We start from the raw sequence: 27,596 nt of genomic DNA on the forward strand, positions 1-27,596 counted from the left end.
GGCTCCTTGGTATAATAGTAATAGTAAAATGATATTTAGATTTGTGCAATCTATGTATAAACTGTAAAATATCCCACATCGTGCATCTCTTTCTGTTCACCTGTTTGTGCAGCTGCGTCTCCTTCCTCCTCTTCGAGTCACTGGTCTGATAGGTGAGCCATAAACCAGAGTCCAAATGCTGGACTAAACAGACAGAGTCACCGTATTTGATCTCCGGCGTCCCCATCCCGTCTTTCTTCCCAACACAGAGTGGGAATTCTTGACCGGCGTCCTGCAGAGACGAGACACATGGTACAACAAGATATGTGGGAATTAGACATTACCAAATTAGGGAGAAATTTATTACAAAATGTTTGCGTTTATGTTACGATATAATAAATTCTTTATACAGAATATAAATCTTTTTTATTCTGTCAATATTCTCTATTTATGATTTTTAAAATGCTATTGTATAGACACATAAATATTAACATAATCTTTGAACCTCACTCATCACCTCGTACACAAAGCTCTAGATTGTTGTCACATGACCTTTGTTTGGCGGAGACAGAAAGAGGTGGATTTGACATCAGCGTCCTCTCTGTCCAGTAGCAGCAGGCCACGGTCAAAGGTCAGACCCAGGTATTTTCCCGTGGTTACATGGTACAGACGAAATGGCTCTGCCCAACGAATGTGGCTCCCACTCCATCTACACACACACACACACACAAAATATCAATAGAATGTATATATTGTGGTCTAGGATTGTTCATCAAACCGGTAATTGAATTATACTGTAAAGAGTGTGAGGCTAAAAGAACGGACAAAAAAGTTTAAGCTCTCCTGTGTAACAAAGTATACATCACAAAACTATTCAATTTTTATTTTTCAGTAACAGAAAGGACATCAATGTGATTTTATTGACTTCTATAAAGCAGCAACCATAAAATATACAGATGCATCTCGATAAATTAGATAATGGCATCAAAAAAGTTGCTTTATTTCAGTAATTTAATTCAAAAAGTGAAACTCAGCACTCAATGAAAAGTCAGCGCTCGCTTTGTGTAAATCACTGCATCGATGCAACAAAAAGGACAGGCCTGTTGCTCAGTGGGCTGAAGTCTTCTTTACAGGTGAAAGTAAATTTTGAATTTCATTTGGAAATCAAGGCCCAGAGTCTGGAGTCCAGAGGAAAGCCACAGAAGCCACGTTGCTTGAGGTCCAGTCTACAGTAAGTTGCACAGTCAGTGGTGGTTTGGGGAGCCATGTCATCTGCTGATGTTGGTCCATGTTTTATCAGGTCCAGGGTCAGCGCAGCCGTCTACCAGGAAGGTTTAGAGCACTTCATGCTTCCCTCTGCTGAGACAGACTGATCGTCTCCATGCCATGCTGCATTGCGGCAGTAATTTATGCAAAAGGAGCCCTGACCAAGTATTGAGAGATGTACATGTTCATACCTCTCAGTAGTACAACATTTCAGTGTTCATTTTTTTTTCTGGTTTTATTAAAAGTCATAGTCTAATTTTCTGAGATACTGAATTTTGGGATACTTTATTTCTAAAAAGCAAATTCAATATACAGGTAGCCGCGGACTTTCTGAATAAGTTTCGTTCCGGGAACACGTTCGTAAGTCCGAATTTGTTCTCAAGTCCATCAAAGGGAGTCTTATATGCCTTTGACACAAATATACAATGGAAAGCAAACCAATCCTAAATCTAACTGATCACTGTCCCCTTTCCCCATACTGCCATCATGTGGCCAAAATCCATAATCATGTCTAAGAAAATTAATCTCACAAATGCAAAATGTAACAGTGTTGTCTCTGCGCCTTTAAATCGCGAGGGGAATCCGGGAAGCCATTTTGTCCCAGAGCTGTTTTCCACTGTATTGGACCGTGAACTCTTTTGTGGATTTTCCGAAATTCACCATCAGGACAGCTTTACAGGTACAGCCATGTTTTATAATCGCGCTTCCGGACTGAAACCCGTGAGGCAGACTCATTTCTCCCCCGCACCCCCAAATGCACACGTGTATTATATACTGGACTTTGTACATTTTATGCATTTACTTACACAAAATTGTATACTATATAACTGCAAATATTGGTATTTAGAGCACTGCAATGTCCATTTTTGGTATAATACACATGAGCTACATCCGCATACTTTTAACAACAGTGCACTAATGTTTATGTTAACATTTGCATGAGTTTTTTTCTGTACTGTATCCATTGTACTTACGACACACGCAACATCTCAATCCTCCACAGAGAGCGAGCTTGAGATGAGACACATCCGGCTTCAAAATAAACAGATCTGAAAAGAGAGGAGGAGTGTGTGACGATGAAAAAAGCCACCAGAGGAACAAGTGCTACTTCAGAACTGTGTATTAGACCACAGCATGGCACTTCCTCTTCAGGCCACAGCCACAGATTCAGATACAATACAATACAAATACTGACAACTTTGCTTAATTACCCCTGCAAGTGTTTTATTCATTTGAAAATTGTATTACTCTTTAGTTTCTAAATAATCTGCCTTATATCGGAGGATACAACTCATCTATAGGAGCATTGATCACTGACCTGCGCTCGTCCTCTGCGTGTCCAGCAGGTGAAACGGTCAAACACTCGTCCGTGTGGCCGTGTAAGAGGCGCAGACAATCTCCTCCCCTGAGGTGACCTGTAGGTCAAAGTTGTGACCATTTTTAAATATACCAGGCACAAATTATGAATAAATTATTTATTATAAATAAATAAAAAGATTAATGGAAAAAAACAAACTGGAGTATAATAGCACAGCTTACATATCAATTAACTTTTACCGTTTTTTTTTTCTTAAAAAATTAAAAATGTAAAAATTAAAAACGATAAAAATATTTAAGCACAAAAATAACCATACTAGACTGGTAAATAATAAATACTATACTATACTAAATATTAAATGGACACTATAATAGTACTAATACCATACTTTTATTTTCTGTTTTTTATTTTTGAGTTTTTGGACAGGGTCTAATTGTTGTTGTTGTTTTTTCGAGCTACAGGACAATACATTTTCATGTGCAAAGAAATTAAACAAACCTTGAGTTTGAGTTGAATGAGAGGAAATGGGTGCCACGGACCATAGAGTCTGCTGGAAAGCTGCATCCACGGCCGTATTTATACGGTCCTCAGATATACCAGCAACCCAAGAGACGTGCTGAGGTGAGTGAGAGAGAGTGAGAAAGAGAGAGACAGAGAAAGAGAGACAACATTGTGTACACATTCATATTGACAATTCAGATCAAAAGTGAAGCTTTAACTCCGATTTATAAGCAAAAAAAAAAAAAAAGATAGAAACATTACCAGGTATCTTTCGAAGGAAACGCTGACAAAGATGAGGTCATCACCAACTCTAACTTTCTCACCTTCTGACCTCTGCTTGGAAGCAGGGTGGACTGTCCACCAACACGCCTCACCTGTAAACACACACACACACACACACACACACACACATCTCTGTAGTTGACTCTGTATTGATGTCATAAATATCCTGCTGTAAACCAAACTTTCTTGTAAGCACTTTTGCAGTCTGTCACAGTGAAATATTTATTTTACATTTTTCTGTCTATTTCTTGTCTATTTCAGTTCCAGGTTGTAAGACTATGAAATGTAAAAAAGGTCCAAGGGGATACCTGCTACATCCTCCTGAAGGCCAACATCAAAGGCCAGCTTATCAGCCGAAAGCCCTGATGATGCCAGACAACTCAGATACTACAAAACACAAAATAATAGAATATTCAGCTCAAACTCCATCAATCAGAATCCGACAAGTAATCGACTGTTAATTGGGCTACTGTACCATGTTGCTGTGGGCGTGTCTGAGCAGCAGCGCCTGGCCGTAGAGGAGCGTGCGATGGCCAGCGGTCTCAGCTGACTGAAGGGGGACAAATAGAATACATTTCAGTATAATCACTTCACATTAAAGGATTTAAACATATGTTGTACGTATGAAGAAATTCATTATGTGGAAATAGTCTCCAGTACCATAGTTATGGCTGTTCTGACTTCTTTAGGAGAAAAAAAAATGACTTTTTGGGGGGGTTCTTTAGAAACATGACTGCACATGGATACTTATGATCAGTCAAAACTCTGGCGTCCTTACCCCTGTGTGCTTGTCCTCATTGTTGGCGAGCATTTCCTGCAGAGCTCGAACTGACACACACATGTCCAGCACAAACACACATAGTGACAGGTCTGCCGGAACATTCTGAGAAGGACAACACACAGCTTAGGGGATCTGTGAATGGGTCAATGCTTCTAGCTTTATGAGTGACACTCATTTTGAAATTGTAAGTTTTAATAATGACGTTTTAATATAATCTTTTTTTGTACGTTGAAATGTAAATAAAAATGTATCTTTCATGAAATGAATAGCGTGTATGTTAGAACTCATTTAGCATCCGTACTGGACTTTATTCCTAGTTAATTGGTTAACTAGTGCTCCTTAGATCGAATGTGTGTGTTTCACCTTGGAGTTTGAAGTGGACTCGAGAAAACACAGTCGACCTCCGAAACCATCTGCAGCCAAACACAGCTTCTGCTGGAGGGGGGCCGATAAACAGCAGCGCAATACCAGCTCATCTGACTGTGCACGCACACACACACACACACACGCACACACACACACACACACAATATTAATGTAATTATATTTAATTAAGACACAAAATCTGTGTGTGTGTGTGTGTGTGTGTGTGTGTGTGGCTATTTACAGAGTGGTATTATTAGACCATCAATAAAGGAAAATTCCAACACCCCTGTTTTGTCTCACAGTGGCCGTTAGAGGGTCACCGATAAACATACACACACTCACACACACACACACACCTACACACACACACACACACACACTTACAGTAAGTACATTCCATTTTATATAAGCAGCATCAGCTCAGAAAATAAGAGTTTGTGTGTAAATATATGTACAGACCATCATCTATGAAAAATATTATGACATTATTATTAGGATATACAGTAACGTTGGCCTTTTTAATTCAGTGTCTTTTTTATCCAAACGCGTGTAAAGGAACAGGAATCCCTCAGCTGTCTGTTTGAGAGATAAGAGGCTGTGAGTGGACAGCTAACACACCCAACACTTGTCCCTCTCTCCTGATAACACTGATTAAAAAAGAGCTGAGAGTCACAGCGATGTCCAGTGTGGGCTTTTATACAACATTCACCAGCTAAAATTATACACAACTGCATGGCTGTGTGAATGTGCACGTAGCTCAATTAACTCTTATTTACAGTACTAGCTTATTTACACTTATTTAATTTAAAAAAATGCAAAAATTTGGATTAAAGTTTGTGCTTGTAACATTTACACCTTACTTTACATACACTAAAATACAGACATTTTAAAAAATTAGTTTTACACAGAAGCTTTACAAGGTTTTTTTTGGATACCAAGATTGATGATACCATTAATGATTAAATAAATAGTATATGAATAAAATCTAAATATATTAATATATAACAGTAAATAAAAATAGTAAATTATATGAAGCATACATAAAATGTACATTTGTGCTTTAATGTGCTTTACTTTTGGATACTACGTAATGATTTCATGAAATAAATGAAATGTTTTTTTGTTTAAGTAAAAAAAAAATTCCGTAAAAATAAAATAATGTTTGTTTGCTTCTTTTTTTAGTTTTGTTTGGTTTTTAAAATTAATTTGTATGGGTGATTTTTTTTGTAAACGTATGAAATGGTAAAAAAAAAAATTTGTATATGATAGATTATATAAAATATTTTTTTAAATCTTTAAATTTAAAAATAGAAAGAACATAAAAAATAAACAAATAAATTAGATGACTATTGATAATTAAATAAAAAATTTTCTCTTTGTTCTAGTTTTTTAAAGTAAAAAATGTTTAATACTAAACAACTTATAGTACTTTTTTTCTTATACAGCAAATTTTTTATTTGGACAAAAAAAGAAAAAAAGTAAAACTCTTTAAACACCAAAATGAATTAAACATTTAATATAAAGCAAAATTATTAAAAGAGATAATAAAAATTAACATATTATGTTATGTTACAGTGTTATTGTCAATATGAAAAGTCAAATTCTTCATAAGTCAAGTGTGTTACATTTATGACTACTATATTTAACCAATTTTTTTTTTTATTTCTATCTCTTTTGTAAATAATTTTCTCCATATAAACCCATTTTGGAATTGAGAAAAGAAACTCAGGTGATTTCCAACAACAAAAAATAACTTCAAACCCTTTTTTTTCCTCAGGAGAAAGCTGATCTCAGTACTTACTGTACGCAGAAACTGAACCTCATCTTCTCCTTCTGTAGGAGCCATCGTCATTTGTCTTCTGCTAGAGGAGAGAAGAGCTCAGAGAGTGGTCAGTTGCTGGTGTGTGACAGCATGGAGAACATCGCAAAGAGAAAACACAGTACACACACGTCCACTCACTCAGTCACTGATAACACCACAAAGCACTGGACACTGAGTCTGCAGAAGGGAGGAAGAAAAAAAGGAAGAAAGTTTCTCGACTGTGGGCATGAATAAAAGAAGGACTGATTGGATGAAAGGAATGAATATTGCAGGATCTCCATCATTCTTCCAATATTACGATTTTCTCATAGTTTTACATAACTCTTTCTTTTGGAAAAATTACTTATTTTGTATTTTTTAAAGAAAAAGGTAACTTTTTAAAATGTAATCACTGGCCCTACCATATCCTTGTATTTACTCTAAATCATAATCATTTCACTGGTATATTTGATCTTGTCTTGTCTCATATGTTAACTGTGTGAAATCAGTATTATTTTTTTCCATCTCTCTCTCTCTCTCTCTATTTATTAATCAATTAATTAAGAAATAGAGAGAGATGGAAGAAAATCATACGGATTTCACACTGTTGCTTTTATTATTAATTAATAAAGACAACTATTTAAAAAATAAATCACTTAGAATTTTCTTAACACTTAAACTTTACTCACTCAGACATTAATAAGATAGTTAATCAACACACATTCTTTTTATAAACACATTCTTTGCTTTTTTTTTTTTTTAGTAATTAAGTTAAGAAGATGAGATAATACACAGAGACTTTTACAAGTTTTATCTTCTTAAATAATATGGAGCCCCTAACTGGACATGTGCTTAAAAATCACAATAATTGTAGTTCCATTATTAGATTATTTTTACTCATGTCCCTTAAGGGGCTCTGTAAAATTAAGCTTTCCTTTGATTGTTTTTTTTTTCTTTCAATAATACACAGTTTATAGGTGTATACAGTGGTGTAGTGGTTAGCACTGTGGCCTTGCACCTCCAGGGTCCGGGTTCGATTCCTGGCCAGGCTTAATTCCCGTCTCTGTGTGCATGGAGTTTTCATGTTCTCCCTGTGCATGGTGGGTTTCCTCCTTTTGTGCACTAAGTCTCATGGGATATGGGCTAAAGTGGTTTAGAAGATGAGTGAGTGAGTGATTAGGTCCAATCCTGTGAGTTCTCATCACATTGCACGTGTATGGAAATGCTCTTACTTTCACCATGAAAGACAGCTATTGTTTTTACTGTTAATTTTTTTATCATAAAACTTCACCAAGTGTTCAAGTGATCTCTGTTTGTGATGCTTCAGCACTAACCTTTCAGGTTTTGATAATGTACTGAACTGATCTTAACCCAGTTCTAGTAATTTCAAGTATCCTTAGTTGTTTTCTTTGTCTGATGCAGCAAAAACCTGTATGCACTCTTCATACAGTACATGGTTCAGCTTCATATTTTTACATTTTTATGACAATTTTGTATGCGAAAAACATATGAATTATTGTCAATACTTGCATGTTACATTTAGAAAATATGAACTGTGGATGGAAGAACTATGATGCTAAAATCATAAAATATATATATATAACTTTTTTTGTCAGATCCAGAGTAAGGAATTACAGGTCGACTGTTGTAAAAAATCAGACAAAACCAAATGAGTGAATTTCTTTAATATTTTTATTTCACACCGACAAAACAGTTTTAAAGGTAAATTCTATGTAATGCTGCAGTACTGTGTGTGGTGTTAGCTGTCAAATAGCTGGCTATATAAGAACATTTAAACATTAGTCATGTTTGCGTCTTATAATTTATGACAAATTAAATTAAAATATAGTTTCGTAATTCAGTGTAAACCACACACAAACACACACCTGATCTCAATACTGTATGAAGACAATGCTTCAGTATAAGCTGTAATTACGAATCCATGTTTTTGGAAATATAACCACACACACACACACACACACACACATATAAACACACATACATACTTTCAGACATAGACAATCATAATTCATAGTGCACACTCTGGTCTGGTACAGTATGCATGTGACACATTTTCATATCTGAGACATAAATAAGCCATAGAGCTCTAGCAGTGATAAATTACATTCATTAATATGGTAAATATTTTGTTATTTAATTAAGTAACTGAAATATCAAACTGAAAAAAAATTTCCTCAAAATTGTGACAAATTCAGTTGAAATTTTGGGCTACTTTTCATTAAATTTCTTTTATGTGCATTCTTATTAAAGATCAGTGAGTTTTTTTATTTGTTTGTGTGTGAGTATGCATGTGTATGAGGTTAAAGGTCGCTCTCGCCGTAGAGGGCGGTGGAGAAGGCGGTGTAGTCCAGGGCTCCTGGCACGGCGCCGGGCCCGGTGTAGGGTGGCATCCTGGAGATGCAGTACTCAGCCTGGTCATGAGGAAGCTCCCGTCTTAACTCTTCTACCAGGATATACGGCTGGAGAAGAGATTGTTGAGAAATTTAAATTATAAAAAAAAACATTTACGACCCATTAATAATCATTAAAGAAATTTAAAACTTTTGTTGATGGGAATGAAATGTCTACACAAAATCAACTTTGGTATATACTCCAATCACAGGGTCCTTAATTAGGGTAAATGTACACACACACACTTACCTTGTCTGTGGCGAGGATCTTGAATGATGAGACCACCTGATCCGCTGTGTCCGTGTCTCCAGTCTCTCTGGTCATGAAGTCGATGAAGGATTGGAAGGTTACGACTCCAGTACCGTTCGGATCAACCAACAGCATGATCCGCGCAAACTCCACCTCTCCCTAAGACACACACACACATATATACACATTTACACATAAAATACAGAGGAATCAGCCCCAGTAACCAAATTAACAACCATTTGTATTTTAGCTAAGTATTTATTAACTATTTTATATACTAATAAATATATTTATATATATATAGAAACACATAATAAAAAAAAATATGTTATTCGTTAATTAAAAGTATAATAAAATGTATCATTTTAAGCTCTTCAAGATAGAAATTCATCTGAATATTGTGTTCATTCGGGCATTGTTGTCATTTCATCTTCATGCACACAATTTAACATAGAACCTAATTCATGTTGACATGAAATGCTACAGTGGATTATGGTTAAGTAATGAGTGCACTTATTGGCTCATGCTTACCAGGTCATAGCCCATTGAAATGAGACACGCCCTAAAATCATCAGTGTCCATCGCGCCATTCTTCTTCTGCAACATCAGCGTTAAAGGTCAGGGACAGTGGATGCAGAAATGAAGGTCCGCAAAGGAGGAAACCAAAAAAAATCATGAAAGAGGTTTACAAAAGGACAACACAGAGAGAGAGAGAGACACACACACACACACACAGAGCAATCGGCACTGGTCTGACTCCAGTAACTGAAGCATTTACTTAAATTATAATAAGACTGATTCTAGAACAGTAGCACAGGTTTTGCTGAAATGTAGAAAAGTACTAAAAGTAGACATGAAATAACTAAAACCTGACCTGAGAACAGTGCCAGAGGATTAACAAAAGTGTTAAGGCTAAATATATACAGTATATAATAACTAAAAGCTGATCTGAGTACAGTTACAGATAATCCGCTATAGTTTTAGTGAATGTATCATAATTAAAGGAAGAAAAATGTATGATTTTTTTTGAATGCATATAAAATATTTTATATCTGAGTACTGTAGCAGGAAATTAGCTGAACTGTTCAGTCTATGAAAAAATGAACAGTGATCTGATACAAGTACTAAACTGAAGTGTGAGTTTGTGTGTGTACAGTATGTGTAAATAGTATGTAATGTAAAGGGTTTAGTGATTGTCTAATAACTAAAGATAGATCTGAGAACTGTAACCGAGACTTATCTAAGGTGTTTAGTGTATGTAGAAAAGCTAAAGACTGATCTGAGTAAAGTACCCGATCAAAGTGATTGAAGGAGGAGCGGAACTCGTTCATCTGCTCCTGGCTGATGCCTTTAGCGTCGCGGGTCAGAATCTGAGTCTCGATCTCATTGATGGTGCGAGCGATGGTTGTCAGGAGCAGCTCCCAACCGACACGGATATGCTGCAGAGAAACAACAAACAAATAAACTAGACAATAAATCAAAAGTGTTATCATGAATGACTTTCAAGTTGATTAAATGACAAAATATGGGTGTAGATGTGAAGACCTCAACTGTACTCAACTGTAAAGTTTTGCAAATCTGGCCAATCAGAGACATGATCTTCATCGTGCGATCTTTTACACTTAGGTTATGTTATGAGATTATATATTTCACATTACTGAACAGACGCTAAAATATTTTATGAGAATGATATTTCCAGATTTTAAGTTGTAGATTAAGTGTTAGTATTATTATATGACATGAAAGGAGAAATGTTTTTATTTTTTTATATCAGTGTGTGTGTGTGTGTGTGTGTGTGTGTGTGTGTGTACCTCCATAGTGTAGCTGGTGTGTTTGTTGTCGAATATGAGCGACTCCTGAATGAGCTGGTGGTCTCCCTCCAGTTTATCGATGTTGGGTTTATAGCTGACGATCACATGCTCACACTGCTTCAGTTGCGTCATCTGATCCTCCAAAGTCCCGCCCAGTTCCAGGGAGCATCGGCCAATCTCCTGTCACATTACACACACAACACACATAAATTATCATTAGTCCTTTTTTTTTATTAACCTGTAGAGTAAAATTACCAAAACTTATTATTTAAAAAAATTATATGGAAAATATATAACTTTTTGAAGTTTTCCTTTTAAATCTTTTTTTCTTTGAAGCCCAGATTTTTGTGACCTACATCTAAAAAGAGTTCAGACTCCAAATATTCACATATCTAGCACTCATACCAAGTTCGTGTAAATGTGTTTTAACCTCTTATGTTCATAGGTAAGTGTTGTAACAGACAGTCTCTACCTCCACCCGGGCCTGGATCCAGGGCCCGATGATGTTAGCCTGGGCAGCAAACTGACGACGGAGCCTCTCGTTAGCATGCTGTCGCGCTAATTCCTCCTGCAGAGCGCTGTCTCTCTGAGGAACCAGCTTCTTCACCTACACACACACACATTTGCTTGAATATTGAAACAGGTGTACTGGGTCCTAATTTTCAGTGGTGTGTGGGCATAGGCATGTGTGTGTCTGAATCAACCTTGTCCCACTTGTTCATGATCTCCTCGGGGCTGATGGTGCTGTAGGGGTTGGTCAGGGTAACACGGATACCGTAACTATTGAAGATCTTCTGCACTTCCTGTTGGATGCCCAGGATGGCCTGTCTCTCGGAGTCCGCCTCCGGGAGAGTGGCTTTAAATTGTTCATGGGCTGTAATGAGACTCTACACAACCACACACACACACACACACACACACACACACAGTACACAGAAGAATTTAATGAGTAAATCTTATGTATGTATGTATTTGTGTGTTGGCATGTGTGTACAGTGTGTGTGTGTGTGTGTGTGTGTGTGTGTGTGCGTGTGCGTTTGCACCTGGATTTCCTCAATGCTGTGCACTATAAACATGTCCTGCAGGTCTTCCATGGCTCCCTCCATCCAGTTATTGAAAGGAGCAGATCTTTTTGCATACTCCAGGAACAGCTGCTCCACTGTCTCCAGAAGCTTCTCTGTCCTCTGAACACCCCCCAACACACACACACACACATGCAAACACACATACACACAATATATTCAGCATACTTTACCAAATAATACATTTTATCAAATAAATTTGGTCCGTTAGGAATAAAACCACACACCGCACCTCCAGTGCCTCACGGCGTTTCTGGGTGAGCGTCCCGAGCTTGTCCCAGACATCACAGATACTCTGACACCTCTGATTCACTGCTGCTACATCATGATAGTCCAGCTCACTGTCTCACACACACACACACACACACACATTGTCAGGTATGTATTATTATACAAATATTGTATAGCAACCTTTTCCCAGAATGCCAGATGTGATTCTCACATATCAGTGCATGATTTAGTGCCACTGACACAAAAGACGATTGAAGAAAAAGATTGAGCAGAGTCAGACTACTCCTGAAGACTTAGATGTTGGAAATGAAGTACCGGGTCTGTACACCATCCGCCAGCACTCATGCTTACCCCCCAGCATGGGTGCCCTCAAATCAATTTTTCTCTATTTTTAATATAGAAAAAAAAGCTATGTGAAGAATGTAATACATTGTGGATTGTAGATAGATCATCGATTCTTTTCATGATTTTTGAGCATTGCAAATTTCAATTCAATACCATTTTGCCAAAGTTTGTATTATGATCTATTTAATACAGCTGTATTTCTAACGGGTTTTGCAATATTAAATACCCCTGAGTATTTAAAAAACACTGACGGAAGTGGATTATTGGTTAGCACTGTCGCATTGCGCCTCCAGGGTCTCTATGTGCATGGAGATTGCATGTTCTCCACGTGCTTGGTGGGTTTTCTCCCACAGTGCAAAGACTTGCAGATTAGACTAATTGGCTTTGCCAAATTGGCCGTAGTGTGTGTGTGTGTGTGTGTGTGTGTGTGTGTATTTGTGTGTTCCCTGCAATGGATTGGCACTCTGTCCAGGGTGTACCCTGCCTCATGCCCTAAGCCTCCTGGAATAGGTTCCAGGCCCCCCGCTACCCTGAATACAGGATAAAGCGGTATAAAAGATGAGTGATTAAGTGAGTGAGTGATTAAGTAAGTTAGTGAGTGAGTGAGTGAGTGAGTGAGTGAAATGATGTGTCACTCATGTTGTTGATGGCTTAAATAACATGCCACAAAACAGAGTGACTCAAGAGATATAAACTCCTCAGTCCAGTAGGTGGTGGTATTACACCCATAAAAATCCACAAGAAGCAAAAACGATACGTATACAAACACACAGACTGCTGTGTAGGATGACTTTCACACAGACACGCACACACACACACACAAGTTTGCCAACAGAGACTCTCACTCCCACAAGCGCGCTCCCACACACACACACATACAAACACAAAATAAAAACTGTTTTGCACGCACACCCACGTGGACACAGTGTTATAGTAAACAGCATATGGGCGCACGGATGTTGACTATACGAGACACATATGCACACTGAGACCGAGCATGGAAGACGATTGCCCACCATACTGCTCGCATTTCAAGACCTTGCTTGTTTTATTGAGTTAAAATGTATTTAAAATTTTTGCTCGTCCTGTAAAACACTCGCATACCAAGTTACTCGCGATCTTAATGTATTTACAAAAGATGCTAACTATTCTACTATTTGCAAAAGCTATGATATACTGTACACTATATTTTAAGAAATTCTTCAATGTTAGAATATTTAATGTTTGCAAGTTTTGCTTGATAATTTGAATTGTTTCTAAATAGAAAACTGACCAAGCTATTCAAATATCAACAAATTAAATTGCATAATCTATTTTCATAATCAATCTCACAGCTCTAGTGTCAAGCTGCTATAGGAAAATAATCTTTAAAAAAAGATTAAAAGAAAAAGATTGAAATATTTGATCAAACTGCTAAGAAACTTTTATTAAATAAAGAAAATAAATGTTTTTAATAGATCAGATTATTAGTTCAGCCAGGAGTTTAAACAAGCCAATTAGTTTTTTTCCCCCTAATGTGACCTCATATAAGAAGATCCTCTCCCCCAGCGTTAGGGCTGCAACAACTAATCGATAAAATCGATAATTATCGATAATGAAATTCGTTGTCAGCGAATGCCGCTATCAATTAGTTGGGCTGCTCACGTCACTGAGGAGCGCGACCATAAGATGCACAAATACACAAAGATACACACAGATACACAGCCGCTCGCGCAATGGAGGTTACAGAAACGTCTGCCGGAAAAAGCGCGCGCCCGAGTCCTCCAAGGTATGGGAGTGATTTACATTAAACGCCTCTAAGAAGACGGTAACCTGCACGCTATGCAAGACCGAGCTTTCACGGCATGTCATGCACGAACACATGTTGGTGTTACGGATGGCGAAACGTCAGCAGGGTCAGTAAAAACTGTATCTCTTCATCGTGTAAAAGTTGTATAGTTTAAGTGCTTTTGTTTAAACTGTTTGCTAACTTCGGGACAGTCACGCTCGATCTGTTCACGTGCTACTCGCTAGCATCACATTGAGCAATCACTTCTTGAGCAATAATGAGTAGTTAAATGGCGCTACTTTAGATTAGCTTAAATTACACAGTGCGAATAACAGTAGAATATTATATTTAGTGATTGTTGTTTTCAGCGAATGCAAATAACAGTACATTTGTGACTATTACCTGTTTGCATATCTACAGTTTTTTTATAGTCCACTACAAAGTTATCTTGTAACAAACATAATTTACTGTAGTTTTTCCTTATGCATACATCATTTTATTATACAAATTGACATTATTTGAGCTGTTTATATCTGAATATGTCAGTGTATTTTTTTAACATTATATATATATATATATATATATATATATATATATATATATATATATATATATATAAACATTTCAAAATTAAAGATCATTAAACTCTTTATGTGGCTTTTGCATTTTAGTTTATTTTTATACATAAATAATACCCTAATTTATGTTTTTTAATAGTTATAAGCAAAACATCAAAGTAAAGAAGCGCTAGGTTTTATCCGATTAATCGATTAATAGAAATATATCAAATTAATAGAATTATCAAAATAACCGTTAGTTGCAGCCCTACCCAGCGTGCTTAGATCTGCAAAATTATAACAAAATTATATTTTTTTGTATTAATAAAGTAGGCAGAGAGTTCTGCTGTTCAGAAAGACATGAACATGGGCTTCAACCTCAAATAATAATATCACTGATTACATTAAGTTATTACATTAAGAATATTGCTGATCTGCTTATTTTTAGCTTTAACCTTATTTCTACGAACTCTTTTCCTATCAGCAATAGGTACTCACGCTAGTGTTAAATAAACTTATCCTCAGAGAAATCATCACAATATCAACAATTATATATTATTCAATTATTTAAAAGATTAAAAAGAGAAAGACTTTTTTCACTCTCATGGAGTGAAGGTTACACCCCTTAAAAAGTTTAATTGACACCTAAGATAAGGCTAGCAATGCACAGATAAGACTCTCCACATTTATAAAGCCTTATAAAGTCACGCTCTTTGGCTTGTGGTTTAAACAGCACGCTGTGTTCCTGATGCAGTCAGGGCCGATGAGCTACAGCTTATCCTCACTCTCAAAAACACACACTGGCTTAGAGGAAGATAGCATGAGCTAAAATAGGATAGCAGTGACACACAGTGATGGGAATGCATGGAAGTACACACAGTGTATGTTACACAGAAAGTGATTTCATTCCTGCTGACATGACACTACTACTCTAATAAATGTATTAATTTTAAATATTTAAATAAATTCTAATAAAAACACACAAATCACTTTTTTTCACTAGTTTGGTACAATAAATTACCCATAATCCTCCACATCATCGCTATTTCCACTGTCAAGTGGCATGTGTCACATGGTAAGATTTGCATATTCTTTCAAGACTACAGTTAAGTATATGAATTTAACATTTGAAGAACTCCTTTAAGCCCACCCACCATCTTCATAAAGCTCCGCCCCCAGGATCTACACTCGACCACAGAATACAGTTGTGCTGAGGCTGTTATTTTCAATCATGCTCAATATATTTTATATTTCACAGAATTTGAAAGTGTAAGACATTCATTCAATCATTCCTCATCTATACCACCCATTCCGTACACAGGGTCACAGGGACCTGGACTCTATCCCAGGAAACTTTTGGCACGAGGCGAGGTACACCCTGGACAGGGTGCTAATCCATTGCAGGGCACACATACACAAAATGGGCAATACGGGTACGCCGGAAAACATGCAAACTCCATGCACAGACCCGAGACAAGGCCGAAGGGCTAAACGCTACACCAGTGTTTCGCCTTGAGTAAGACTTCGACTATTACTTTAAGCGTGCTTAAGTTATACCTGACTCACAAGCTTAATTACATTCACAGAGAAGACAAGATATCAGAGCTCAATTTGTTTAAAGGAAGCTAAAATTATTTGTCACATATCAGTCTTATTTGAATAATGTAGTAGTACAGGTAGTAAAAATCTACAGACAGGGATGTTGGAACTATTTATATGAGAGGGGTGCTGAATTGTTCTACCAGAGGAGCTGGTAACCAAAAACTGCATGTTTTTGGATGAATAGCATATTTTTTGGTGCGTGGGGTCAAACAATTTTTTAATTTCTAAATGGACAAGGCAGGGGTATTCCATGACTCTGACTCATTTCACATTGGAGATACTTCAGCCCTTGAAATATAGGATGTCAACATTCCAATCATTCAGTATTAGCTACCTGGCCTACAGACATTGATTTTGAAATGCTACATTTGACAATTTTCGAGTAAGAAAATTAATTAAAAGGAATGTATGATATAACATGGAGTGCTCTTTTGAGTCTATAAATTAATGAGCAAACAGCAACATTGCACCAACTCCTCACACTACATCACTACATACTCAATAATATTAGGATTTTTATTATTTTGTAAGAATAGGTACTATATACAGTAAATAAATATGTAAGTCAAATATTAGCTTAAATCTCTTATGGGGAAACAAGGTTCGTCTAGTAAAGGAAAGTTGATGGAAGCAGGGCCTTGGGATGCTATTGGTGGTGGTGCGAGGGTCGGATCCCATGCCTTCACCTCCTACATACTGTATACCCTATATATTTAGGAGTAGTCTTATGTAGCATCTGCCAAAATTTCAGGGAAAACAGTGAAAACTCGGATTGCAAGTTACATGGTTTGCGAGTGTTTCACAAGACGAGCTAAGATTTTTTATACATTTTGACTTGAAAAACGACAAAGTCTTGGTTTATGAGTACCAAGTATCATGTAGCACGCATACGCTTTTTGTTTTGACGTCACGTGATCACAACTGAGAAAATGTTTTTTCTTTCTCTTGCGCTGCGGAATTGTCTCCTCTGCTCAGTCCTAGTGCACATCTCTTACCGATATAATCAACATCTGTGCACGCGTGTACTGTTTACTATAACACTGTGACCACGTGTGTCCGCATAAAACATATTTTATTTTGTGTTTGTAAGCGTGTGTGTACAGCGGCCTGTAATGTTTCTTATAACACACATGTGTGTGCGCGTGTAAAGCAAAAGAAAGTCTAATTAGAGAGGTTAAAGATCCATTTTCTCTTTCCCTCTCTGTTTCAGCCTGTTGTTATGTGTGTGCGCGTTTAATTTTACAACCCCCCAAATCCCCCCATCCCCACTTACACACCCCTTTTAGCTTCACACACACAACACACACACACACATTCTCTCTGCTCTACACAGAAACACTGCTCTGTCACGATTCTTTTCAAAGGTAAAGTGCAGGTTCATTTGTTTTATTTTTACTTTTTATTTTGTATTAATTATTTTATGTACTTATTTTTTTGGGCTGTTGAACGAATAATTTGAGTTTCAATCATTTCTTATGGGAAAATGTGCTTTCATTTACGAGTATTTTGAAATACAAGCCTGCTTTTGGAACAAATTATGCTCGTAATCCAATGTTCCACTGTATATTTATTCTTCTTATTAAAATGTATCAAGAGTTTATACTCCTTCCTCGTGATCTGAGTAGAATTTAGGCCAAATACAAAATACAAAATGATAAAGATTTTTACTAAAGATAATGATATTGGCACCTTCGGCTGCCTTTGTTTGTGCCTCCTTTATTTAAATGTTACAGCATGTTTTCTTTTAAATAAAATGTATATGTTCTATGAGAGGCATGACACGACATCATTAAAATATCAACATCTCTATGGAAATTCATAGATTTTCACGAGAGCTGTAATCCATCTTGCTCTGGATTACAAAAATTTTGCATGGTATAAAAGTATGAGGTAAAGGTAAAAAGTCTTAAGGTAGTACTTAAGTTCCTGTGCAATGGCAGCGATCTGCTCCACTCTGTCCTGATGAGCTGAGAGATCGCTTTCAAATGCTTCGTGCTTCCTCAGCAAAGCTCGAACTTCCATCAGTGAGGCAGATTCATAGTCCTTCTGAGTCAGGAGCACCTCTTTACCTGTTAAATACACAGAAATGTTTGAACGAAATCTGAATAGCATGTTTATAGACCTATTATTTCAAAAATTTCAGGATGCTAAGTACTGTATTTTACTAACCCGAGGCCCAGGTCTCATGAGTGGTGGCTTTCTGGTGGAATTTCTCAGCCAGGTGGTCGACTCTCAGCAGTTTTCGGATCTCTGTCAGCAGCCACTCCTCGTAGCCTTTCTCCGCCTGCTCGAGACCCTGCCAGGCACTCGCTATATCCTACACACAAAACATGAAACATAAGAAAAATCTATAATTTATACATGCAGAAGGTAAGTTAGTTATGGGTCATTCTATGCTGTCTCTCTATGGCAACTATGCAAAAAAACTACTGTATATACAGTAGAATTTCAGTAGAATTTCTGATTTGAGATGAACGTTGTATAGAATTATTTTGCTATGTATTTTCAATGGGATTTTATGTATAAAGCTTCTGATAAGAAAATACATTTGCCAAAAACTTTCTGTAAAAAAAAAGGTAAGGCTGGTGACAAATGTTTCACAGCGTAAACCTGTCAATTTGTAATAAAAGTAATAAAATTAAGATTAATCTATAAAGCTATGTTTATGTACTGTATATACAGTAGCTAGCTATTTAAAAAAAAATATATTTTTTTTCTCCCTAATTTAGTCATGTCCAATTCCTCCCCGTCACTAGGGGGCTTCCACGTTAAGGCTACTACTACCATTCGGAGGGCCGAAGACTATCACGCGTTCCTCCAAACCACGAGACGCCAGCCGACCGCATCTTTTCGAACTGCTCGCTTACGCACCGTTAGGAGCGGAGTAACACGCCCCTGATTGGCTGTAGAGCCGTGATTAATTGCGAGCACGAGGTAGCTCTCATCCCTCCCCTCTGGGAGAGCTCGGCCAATCAGCTCTCTCTAGACCTCCAGCTACGAGAGGTTACAGCATCACCCGGGAATCGAACTAGCAATCTCTGTATGAAGCTATTTAAAAATTACTGCATCTAGCAATCTAATATGTAACAATAACGAACTATTGCTCCAATGATAGGTGTGTCTCTCTCACCGACACCATCTTCCCCTCAGAGGGCATGAAGGCAGGCCGGTTGCTGATGCGCAGTTTGGTCTGCAGTGTGTTGAAGTTGATCTCCAGCTGACATTTCTCCTGCACTCTAGGTGGCTTGTGAAGGCGACGGTAATCACGAAAGTCCTCCAGCTTACGCTGCATCTGAGCCACGGACCTCTCTGTCACACGGTTCTCCAACCACGGGGTTGTGCGCTTTATCCACTCCAACAACTTAGGAGACGAGAGAAGAGGAAGGATGAGGAAAGAATGAAAAAGACGGATGATAAGAGTCAGAAAAAAAGAAAATAAATGAAAAGAAAAGAGATAAAAAGTGAGAAACATGAAAAGACAAGACCAAAGAAGAGAAGAAGAGGAGAAAAAAAGTGAAGAGAAGGGTCAATACAGAAAGAATAGACAAGCGCAGCAAAGACATTAGAAAAGAAAAGAAGATGCGAAGACAAAAAAAGAAGAGATTTGTGTGTGTGTGTGTGTGTGTGTGTGTGTGTGTGTGTGTGTGTGTGTGTGTGTGTGTGTGTGTGTGTGCATACAGTATGTGTACCTCACTGGCCAGTCTCTCATATTCCTCCATCAACTTCTCGTTCTCCTGATTCACTCCCAACACTTTACAGATCCGGTTAGCAGCAGTCTCAGCCTGCACAGGGAGAGAACATGGCCAAATAACTGGATGCATGGATGGATGAATGGAGAGATAGAGATAGAGACAGATGGATGGATAGAAATTTCTAAAGCTCACACATTCACACACTATACCTGCTCTGCTCCAGCAAAAGCATGGTAGAAGCAAGACACATACGTCATTATGGCTCTCTCATCAGGTTTGGGAGTATTTACAATGTCTAGGGGAGAGGAAAAGAGCGATTTAAAACGAGTTACATAGCATAAGAGGGAAAAGGAGATGTGAAGGGTGAAAGGGAGAGATAGAAAAGTAAAACAAAGAAAACAGAAGACAGAAATAAGCAAAAGGAAAGAAAGGAAAAGGAACGAAACCAGTCTATACATTTTTCAAACTCCAAATAAAGCACTGTGTGATAGAATAACTAATAATTAATATTAATAATAATAATAATAATAATAATAATAATATTTACATTTTTTGGGGCTTGAATCAAGCTCTTGGCCATTAAAAACAAGCTTTGTTGCAAAACATCAAATTATTGCTACTGATTTTTAATGATCAGTCACTAATCCTTAAAAAAGGTCCAAAGTTTTTTTTTTAAAGCTCAGAACCTTTATATTATATGATGTCAAAACTCGCACATTCGTAACATCCAAAAACATGTAACAGTGTTAACTCCAGAGATTCTCACCCTCAGCGTCCAGCATCTTAGGAATATCGAGGTGTTTCTCTGCCACGTCAAATGCCAGATTTAGATTCCCCAGAGGATCGTCCTGTACAGGCCGGAGATATCGAGCGGTTATCCCTTCTTGCAATTTACAAGTGACACATACTGTACATCCGTACATACAGTGGATCATGTGCATAGATTTTAGTTTAGTTTAGGCTGAAATTAATTACAACATTGCCTTTAACAAAAGTCAACAGACAGGCTATCATATTTGATTCATGCTCTACTTTGGGGATTTTTTAAATTATCAATGTAATAGATGATTGAGAAAATGACAGCATTCATCCATCCAGCGTATACTCTAGCACCTTGTCTTGAACAATTTTGTCCAAATGTCTTTGCGGTAGAAATAGGTCTTAGTTGCTTCCTTTTTTTAGCTTTATACATAATTCTGATATACTTATTAATGCTGTATTATTATTATTATTATTATTATTATTATTATTATTATTATTATTATGGAAACTTTAGTTGGGTCTTTGAGCACATGGTCTTTTTATAGGCATGAAACTATCAGAAGTGTCCAAGTCAAACCGGGACTTGTGATATGATTTTTGGTGAATGAAGGCTTAAAGGCAATAGACATTAACAGCCATGACCTCGCACCAAGGTCTGAGTCATTAAAGAAGTTCCTGGGAGGCCATCGTTTCTGACATGAAACAGGCAGTCTGATCACAGCTCCAGGGTACTGAGAAAACGTTCTACTTTGATGTAAGTAGACAAGGCAGCCCAATGGAACATTTGGGGGTGCATTTACATTTTCAAATTATATCATGTTTTTTCTGACTTTGGGAGTGCCTAAATTTCTCAGCTGTTCATGTCTCAAGTCCCAAAACAGTTTTTCTATTCTCAGATAGACTTTTAAACAGTAGACAACTGATCCTCATGTGTCCATGAGTCAGGATATCGGATATCTGGGGTACCTGTATGTGTGTGTGTGTGTGTGTGTGTGTTCTGTTGATCCGTGTATACCAGTAAAAGGCTATGGCAGATCCACACGGACTTTCTGACCTCCCTTTACTAGAGCACTAAGCCTAGAACAAAAACCAGAGGATTACCCTGACCATAGTTTTACCTGGAGCCAAATGCAACAGCGTGTGTGTGTGTGTGTGTGTGTGTGTGTGTGTGTGTTTCTATTTATCCCAGACTGAACCGACTGGCCTGACTTGTCTAATTAAATCTTTTGACTTCACCATCTAATAAAATCCTTAGTCCACTCAACCCTATTGTAAAGGTTCACTCATTAGCATACAATCTGCTAAAGCAACTATTTAATTAGCATGTAACCCATGACTGTTTGTATTTTAGCTAGCTATTATCTACAGTAGTTCACTACAGTGTGTTTACATTAGCTAGCTATTGCTACTTATGCCATAATTGTGGTGATGTTCATTAGGGGCCAAGCACTATAACGTCAGCCCTATGTCGTCATAGTGTGTGAAGGGCCTACTTGTTCTTCTTTTCCAAATTTATGTCATAATGGTATAGGTATGTCCCTTTTAAATGCATAAGCCCAGTGTGCCCACTGTCTTTCTGGTGCACTCAGGTGGCGATGGCACAGGTTGCTTGGGCATGGCACATTGTTCCTTGCAACTATAATACTGTGCTTAAGTCTTAGGCACCATATTATATGCTCTTTTGTTATATATGTTTATCATATCTGCATAATTATGTACAAAATCATTCAGTATTTCCAAATATAACTTTAAATTTCATAAATAAATAACATTACAAGAGAATATATGCATGACTGTAAAGAAAAAAATATATAGTACAAATAGAAACAAAAAAAACCTAATGTACCCTCCTGGGATTTGCATAAAAATAGAAAGAAGCGAATGTGACAAAGTTAGCAGAATAACTCATATTCTCCAGCATGCTCAGTAAAACCTAACAGCTGTTTTACTTATAGTTCTGTACAAATGTCTTGGGCTCATACAAAAGTACGGCATAAGCAAAAGATGCTTTTAAAAACATTTCTGCATAAAAGAAACTTCTATAAAAAGCGATAAAGAGCAATAAAGTGCAATAAAATAAACAGTCAACATTTGGAGTGAAAAATTGCTTAAAATCAGGAGTTTTAGACACAGATTTGTGCAGTTTTATAAGAAAACAGCTGTTAGGTTTTAAGCAGTTAGTATTGCTAAATAAAAACTGTGTGAATGTTAGCTAGCTATTGTTAAATAACCTATAATTTTAGCTAAATATTGTTATATATTCAATTATAATGTGTTTACATTACAGTTATTGCTACTTATGCTAAACTTATGGCTTTCTTACTTACAGTGTGTATAAGATATCGAGCTATCAGTAATACACCTGTGACATAACATTGTGTATATTTGCTGGATATTGCTATATAGCCCATAACTATATGTTAGCTTGTTAGCTAGTATATTACAAGTGTGTTTGTGTTCGCTAGCCATTGCTACATAACCCACAACTACATGTATGTTAGCAAGCTACTGCTACATTATCTACTGAAAACTGTGCATCTTAGCTAGCTACTTTTTTAACTTAATACATTATAATATCTTTACATTAAAAAGATATTTTTACTAGTTCTACATACATATAGTTCCCATAACTGACATTGAACTTGTGTAGCTTTTACATATTGATATTAAGTTGATTTTACATCAATAAATTCTGTTCTTAATTTAAATATGCTAGCTAGTCTTACCTATATAATCTATTACATCCCTTTATCTAGTTAAGGTTAGCAAGCTAATGCTTTTTAAACTATAACTGTATTAAGTTACTGTAGCTGTTATTATCTAATCTATGATATGGTGTGTTCAATAGCTATCGGTAATACCCCATGATTATGTTTATGTTATCTAGGTATTGCTACTGTATATAACACATAACTGCATGTATGATAGCAAGCTAAAGAATTTCTAACTAATCCAGTAGCTCTGTGGGTGTTTGCCAAAATCATTCTAAATAGAATGTTTATGTTATGAATAAAAGTGTTCGTTTTATATTCAGGCGTGTAGAGTTTGCGAATCGCATGAAACTAGCAAAGTGTTTTATGTCTGTTAATGGCTGTATTTAATGGCGGCATTGTGGCTAAGTGGTTAGCACTGTCGCCTTGCCCCTTCAGGGTCTGCATTCGATTCCCGTCTCGGGGTCTGTGTGCATGGAGTTTGCATTGGGTTTTGGCAATGCTTGGTGGGTTTCCTCTGGGTACTCCAATTCACACTCCCACAGTCCAAAGCCTTGCAGATTTGGTTAATTGGTTTTGGCGAGTGTGAACATTGGGCGAAAGTCCTACCATGGTTATAAAAATGGGAATAAATACAATAGTCACAATTGCGCTCCATGGTCCCTAGATGGACTACAAAGGTTCCTGGATGGATGGAATATACAATACCCATCCAATAAGCTGCATATTTACATCCTGTAGCCCTTTAGTTTGGTACATGTCATTTCTGTATATTAGTATTGTGTATTAGTAACAATGAGTTAATGGTCCACCAGCCACTGAAGTAACTGCCCATAATAAACAGGACCTAAAATAGGACCCAAAGAACCCTCCCCATGGATTCTTTATTTTAACCGGATGACTATAATGCACACCATCAGTGGCACTGGCAGTTTATCACAAGGCATCTGTCAGCTATATTCTTGCAGCTATTTGAAGGATGGAAAAATTCAGTCTCTCTCCTGTGTCCAAAGAAAAGTTTGCTCAACTTTATTACCCATCCAGTATAGCAAATATATCACCCATAAAAATAAAAAAGATGTTAGCATGAGTGATAATCCTGTATGAATCATAACCAACCCAGTAAAGAAGTTTTGTATGCAATGTTATGGCACAAGAAATCACTGGTTAGCATAAATCTCATGTCAGTTCCACATCAATGTGACCATTTCAAAGACTCTATCAGTGAAGTTAATATCAGGGGTCAAAGGTTAACTTGGGGACACACGCAACACCTTGTTGAGCTTGGCGTAGTCGATGAGGTCGGGCCTGTGCCTATGGATGAGGGCGCAGAACGCCAGGCCATCCTTCCAGCTTCACCATGCCGGTCAAAAGGTCAGAAAGTCCAACATGTTACCAAAAACATTTTTGGTTGAAAAAGTTCAATAAACCTCCACTAGCATTAGCAGAAACCTCAGAATGATGCTACTATTATTTCTATTAAATACCTACAATGAACAGTATGGTGTTTTCTATTTAACTTTGAGGAATATTTAACTTGCGATATCTTGTGTGTTCGCTCTGCTTGGAGTTTTCAGTTTGTATACAGAGTTATAAGACTTACCTGACATGAAAGTTCTGTACATTAACATTCCTGTAGGGGGCAGTCTTTCTCTGACACCACAAGAGCAGGCCCTCTTTAGCCGAGGTTTCTAAAAGTACACAGCAAACGGAAACAGTCAGGAGAAGCATTCTTTACTTAACTAAACTTTTAAGCATAAAATCTTTCCCCCGATTATGTAAAATCATACATTTAAAAATATTCCGGATAAAACCCCAAATGTTTTGACATCATGTGAAACAAATACATTTTGTTAAATGATTTGCTTTAAACCACATGTTTTGTACCTAGTATAGGTTTTGTGTAATTTACGTTTGAAGTCAGGAATTGACTTTATGCTCACACTGTATACAAGTTGGGTGTTTGCTAGCGTATCTGGCAAGATTTGTCTATTAATAACTCAACCTAAATTCTTCTCCACATGGTGCACCACAAAAGCATTTGCCACAACACCTGGAGATCTCAAGTTTTAATAGCTGATGCTACACCATCCATGGATGGGAGTCCAGGGGAGCAAAAGTGGCCGTGCTCTCAGGGTAAATGAGGGGCAACATACTATACATGCCCTTTCATATCAATCAAAGTGGTGCTAGGCAGTTATGGGCATCTAGAAGATCACACAGACACAAATGGTTGGGTGGATTGAACTTTCCTCTAAGTTTCCTTCCAAGAAAGTTTTCTTTCCAAGAGTTTTGAAAGATGCCATTGGCTAGCTTCATATCTTTTGGAGAATCAATTTGATAGTCTTCACACTCCCTAGTAAGTAGCAGTCTTTTGGTCAGAGAGTGCTCTGAAGATGGGCTGAAGTTGAACATGACCATGGGTGAAAGTAGGCAGGTACGGTCCAGTACTGCATTTACATTTAGGCATTTGGCAGACGCTCTTATCCAAAGCGACTTACTGCACTACACCAAAAGATTCAGTGGCAATATAAAGTACTGGGGAGAGACGAGAAGCCGCTTGCAAAAACCCACATTTAAAACCAGTCACGGAAATACTTCTCGGGAAGAAAACATATCCGATAATGCTATCTTGAACACCAGTTTTTCTCCTTAGTAACTGTTTCTAAGTCATTCCAAAATTCTTCTGAACTGTTGGTGTTGTTCTGTTAATGGCTAACGTGAGCTATAAAGCTAACTTAATTTTTACGCAAGGCTGAATCCCAAATCTCTCTCTAACTCCTGATCAAGGGCACTTTGTATGTAGAACAATTGATTATACACCCTACATAGCACCCTAGCTTCCATTTAACACTATTTGGGATTCAACCTCAGAACAGTTAGTTAGCTGAGACTATTCCAAAGCAGAATAAGTGGAAAGAGAAACTTACGATGGTTACGGAACTGGTTACCACCTCCATGGTTTATTCTCCTCAACTTCTGGCTACACAGTATCAGTAAACATTTAAACCTACTTTCACCCCACGATATGGCTAAATATAGCAAAAAGTCTAATTAAGTAGAAACTAACTTGTTTAACTTGAGTTTGTGTTATCAACATTAAGTTATTAAGTACATCCTGGAGTGTTTGATTTCTTCAGTAACAATATTTTCCATATTTCCAATATTTCATCTTTAATAAAAACCTTTTTATTTTTGTTTCAAATGTCATGGCACTGTACTTTTGTGGAACATCTATTAACAACTTGTGCTCTAGAAGCTCGAACAGTAGTTGTACTTAATTATTTAATAAGACAAAAAATACAGTTTTTGAGTTTTTATGTTAGAAAAGTGCACATTTTTTTCTTGTAAATACCTGCCAGTGTTGAAAAACTTACAGCCTTACTAACTGCTACAACATGCTGACATTGGAGACTCCTTCCATTCTTCCCTCAATAACAGCTCATCTGTTTACTGTTACTCTTAGATTGTGTTAGTATAGAATTATCACTACTGCAGAAATAACTGCAAATATCTGAAACTATTTTGCATATTTATTTTTAAAACCAATCAGTATGGGTTTCATTTCTGACAGTCATGAAGATTTATTAGGTAAAATAAATCAAAAGAACAAGAATGATGGTGGTGCATGTACTATACTGTATGACAATGACACAATGCTATCCCCTTGTTTTACTCAAATCACCTCCTGGCTTTATTCTATAGGAAATCTCTAGGAAAGTGTACATTTTGGCTTTTGTTATTTTTTTTCCATACGGCATCAGTCCTGTTTTGTGTTTGCTATTTAAACTGAAGGATTGTTCACAGGCTCACAGTCTAACATCAGAGTTTCTAAATTAGCCCCCTGATTAGGCCACTTACACCTGTCAGTCCCCTCACACTCACATTCCTTAAATAACCCTGAGTAAACAAGGCAGCACCTCTGCTTCCCTCAGTTACAAATGAATCCGGTCACCTTCAGTGTCTTAATAAATCAACTTCAGGAGCAAAAAACAGTGTTAAGCCATCTGTGCTTTCCTACAGGGCTTTAAGACATACAGTATATATCTAATCATGTTTAAGCTTTTTATTAATAATAGC

At 37.1% G+C, this 27,596-nt stretch overlaps 2 protein-coding genes across 2 annotated transcripts in view; both read right to left on the bottom strand.

Annotated features, from left to right (window-relative positions):
- Positions 1-6,339, bottom strand: part of ryr2b (ryanodine receptor 2b (cardiac)) — a 95,106-nt gene extending 88,767 nt beyond the window's left edge. Inside the window, exons 1-11 of the mRNA XM_053509946.1 lie at positions 6,295-6,339; positions 4,491-4,607; positions 4,125-4,229; positions 3,822-3,896; positions 3,655-3,733; positions 3,326-3,438; positions 3,062-3,179; positions 2,564-2,660; positions 2,220-2,294; positions 532-688; positions 101-271 (exon numbers count right to left, since the gene is read on the bottom strand). Coding sequence (XP_053365921.1) covers positions 101-271; positions 532-688; positions 2,220-2,294; positions 2,564-2,660; positions 3,062-3,179; positions 3,326-3,438; positions 3,655-3,733; positions 3,822-3,896; positions 4,125-4,229; positions 4,491-4,607; positions 6,295-6,339 — 1,152 coding nt within the window. The remainder of the gene's footprint in view (positions 1-100; positions 272-531; positions 689-2,219; positions 2,295-2,563; positions 2,661-3,061; positions 3,180-3,325; positions 3,439-3,654; positions 3,734-3,821; positions 3,897-4,124; positions 4,230-4,490; positions 4,608-6,294) is intronic.
- Positions 6,340-7,968: 1,629 nt separating this feature from the next.
- Positions 7,969-27,596, bottom strand: part of actn2b (actinin, alpha 2b) — a 28,072-nt gene continuing 8,444 nt past the window's right edge. Inside the window, exons 5-21 of the mRNA XM_053510412.1 lie at positions 25,120-25,207; positions 24,791-24,869; positions 20,810-20,891; positions 20,253-20,338; positions 20,041-20,133; positions 19,482-19,712; positions 18,521-18,668; positions 18,270-18,420; positions 12,081-12,189; positions 11,810-11,950; positions 11,471-11,653; positions 11,239-11,373; positions 10,767-10,946; positions 10,248-10,394; positions 9,487-9,552; positions 8,956-9,114; positions 7,969-8,774 (exon numbers count right to left, since the gene is read on the bottom strand). Coding sequence (XP_053366387.1) covers positions 8,616-8,774; positions 8,956-9,114; positions 9,487-9,552; positions 10,248-10,394; positions 10,767-10,946; positions 11,239-11,373; positions 11,471-11,653; positions 11,810-11,950; positions 12,081-12,189; positions 18,270-18,420; positions 18,521-18,668; positions 19,482-19,712; positions 20,041-20,133; positions 20,253-20,338; positions 20,810-20,891; positions 24,791-24,869; positions 25,120-25,207 — 2,237 coding nt within the window. The 3' untranslated portion in view covers positions 7,969-8,615. The remainder of the gene's footprint in view (positions 8,775-8,955; positions 9,115-9,486; positions 9,553-10,247; positions 10,395-10,766; positions 10,947-11,238; positions 11,374-11,470; positions 11,654-11,809; positions 11,951-12,080; positions 12,190-18,269; positions 18,421-18,520; positions 18,669-19,481; positions 19,713-20,040; positions 20,134-20,252; positions 20,339-20,809; positions 20,892-24,790; positions 24,870-25,119; positions 25,208-27,596) is intronic.

Source organism: Clarias gariepinus, chromosome 13, assembly GCF_024256425.1.
Source record: "Clarias gariepinus isolate MV-2021 ecotype Netherlands chromosome 13, CGAR_prim_01v2, whole genome shotgun sequence".
NCBI lineage: Eukaryota > Metazoa > Chordata > Actinopteri > Siluriformes > Clariidae > Clarias > Clarias gariepinus.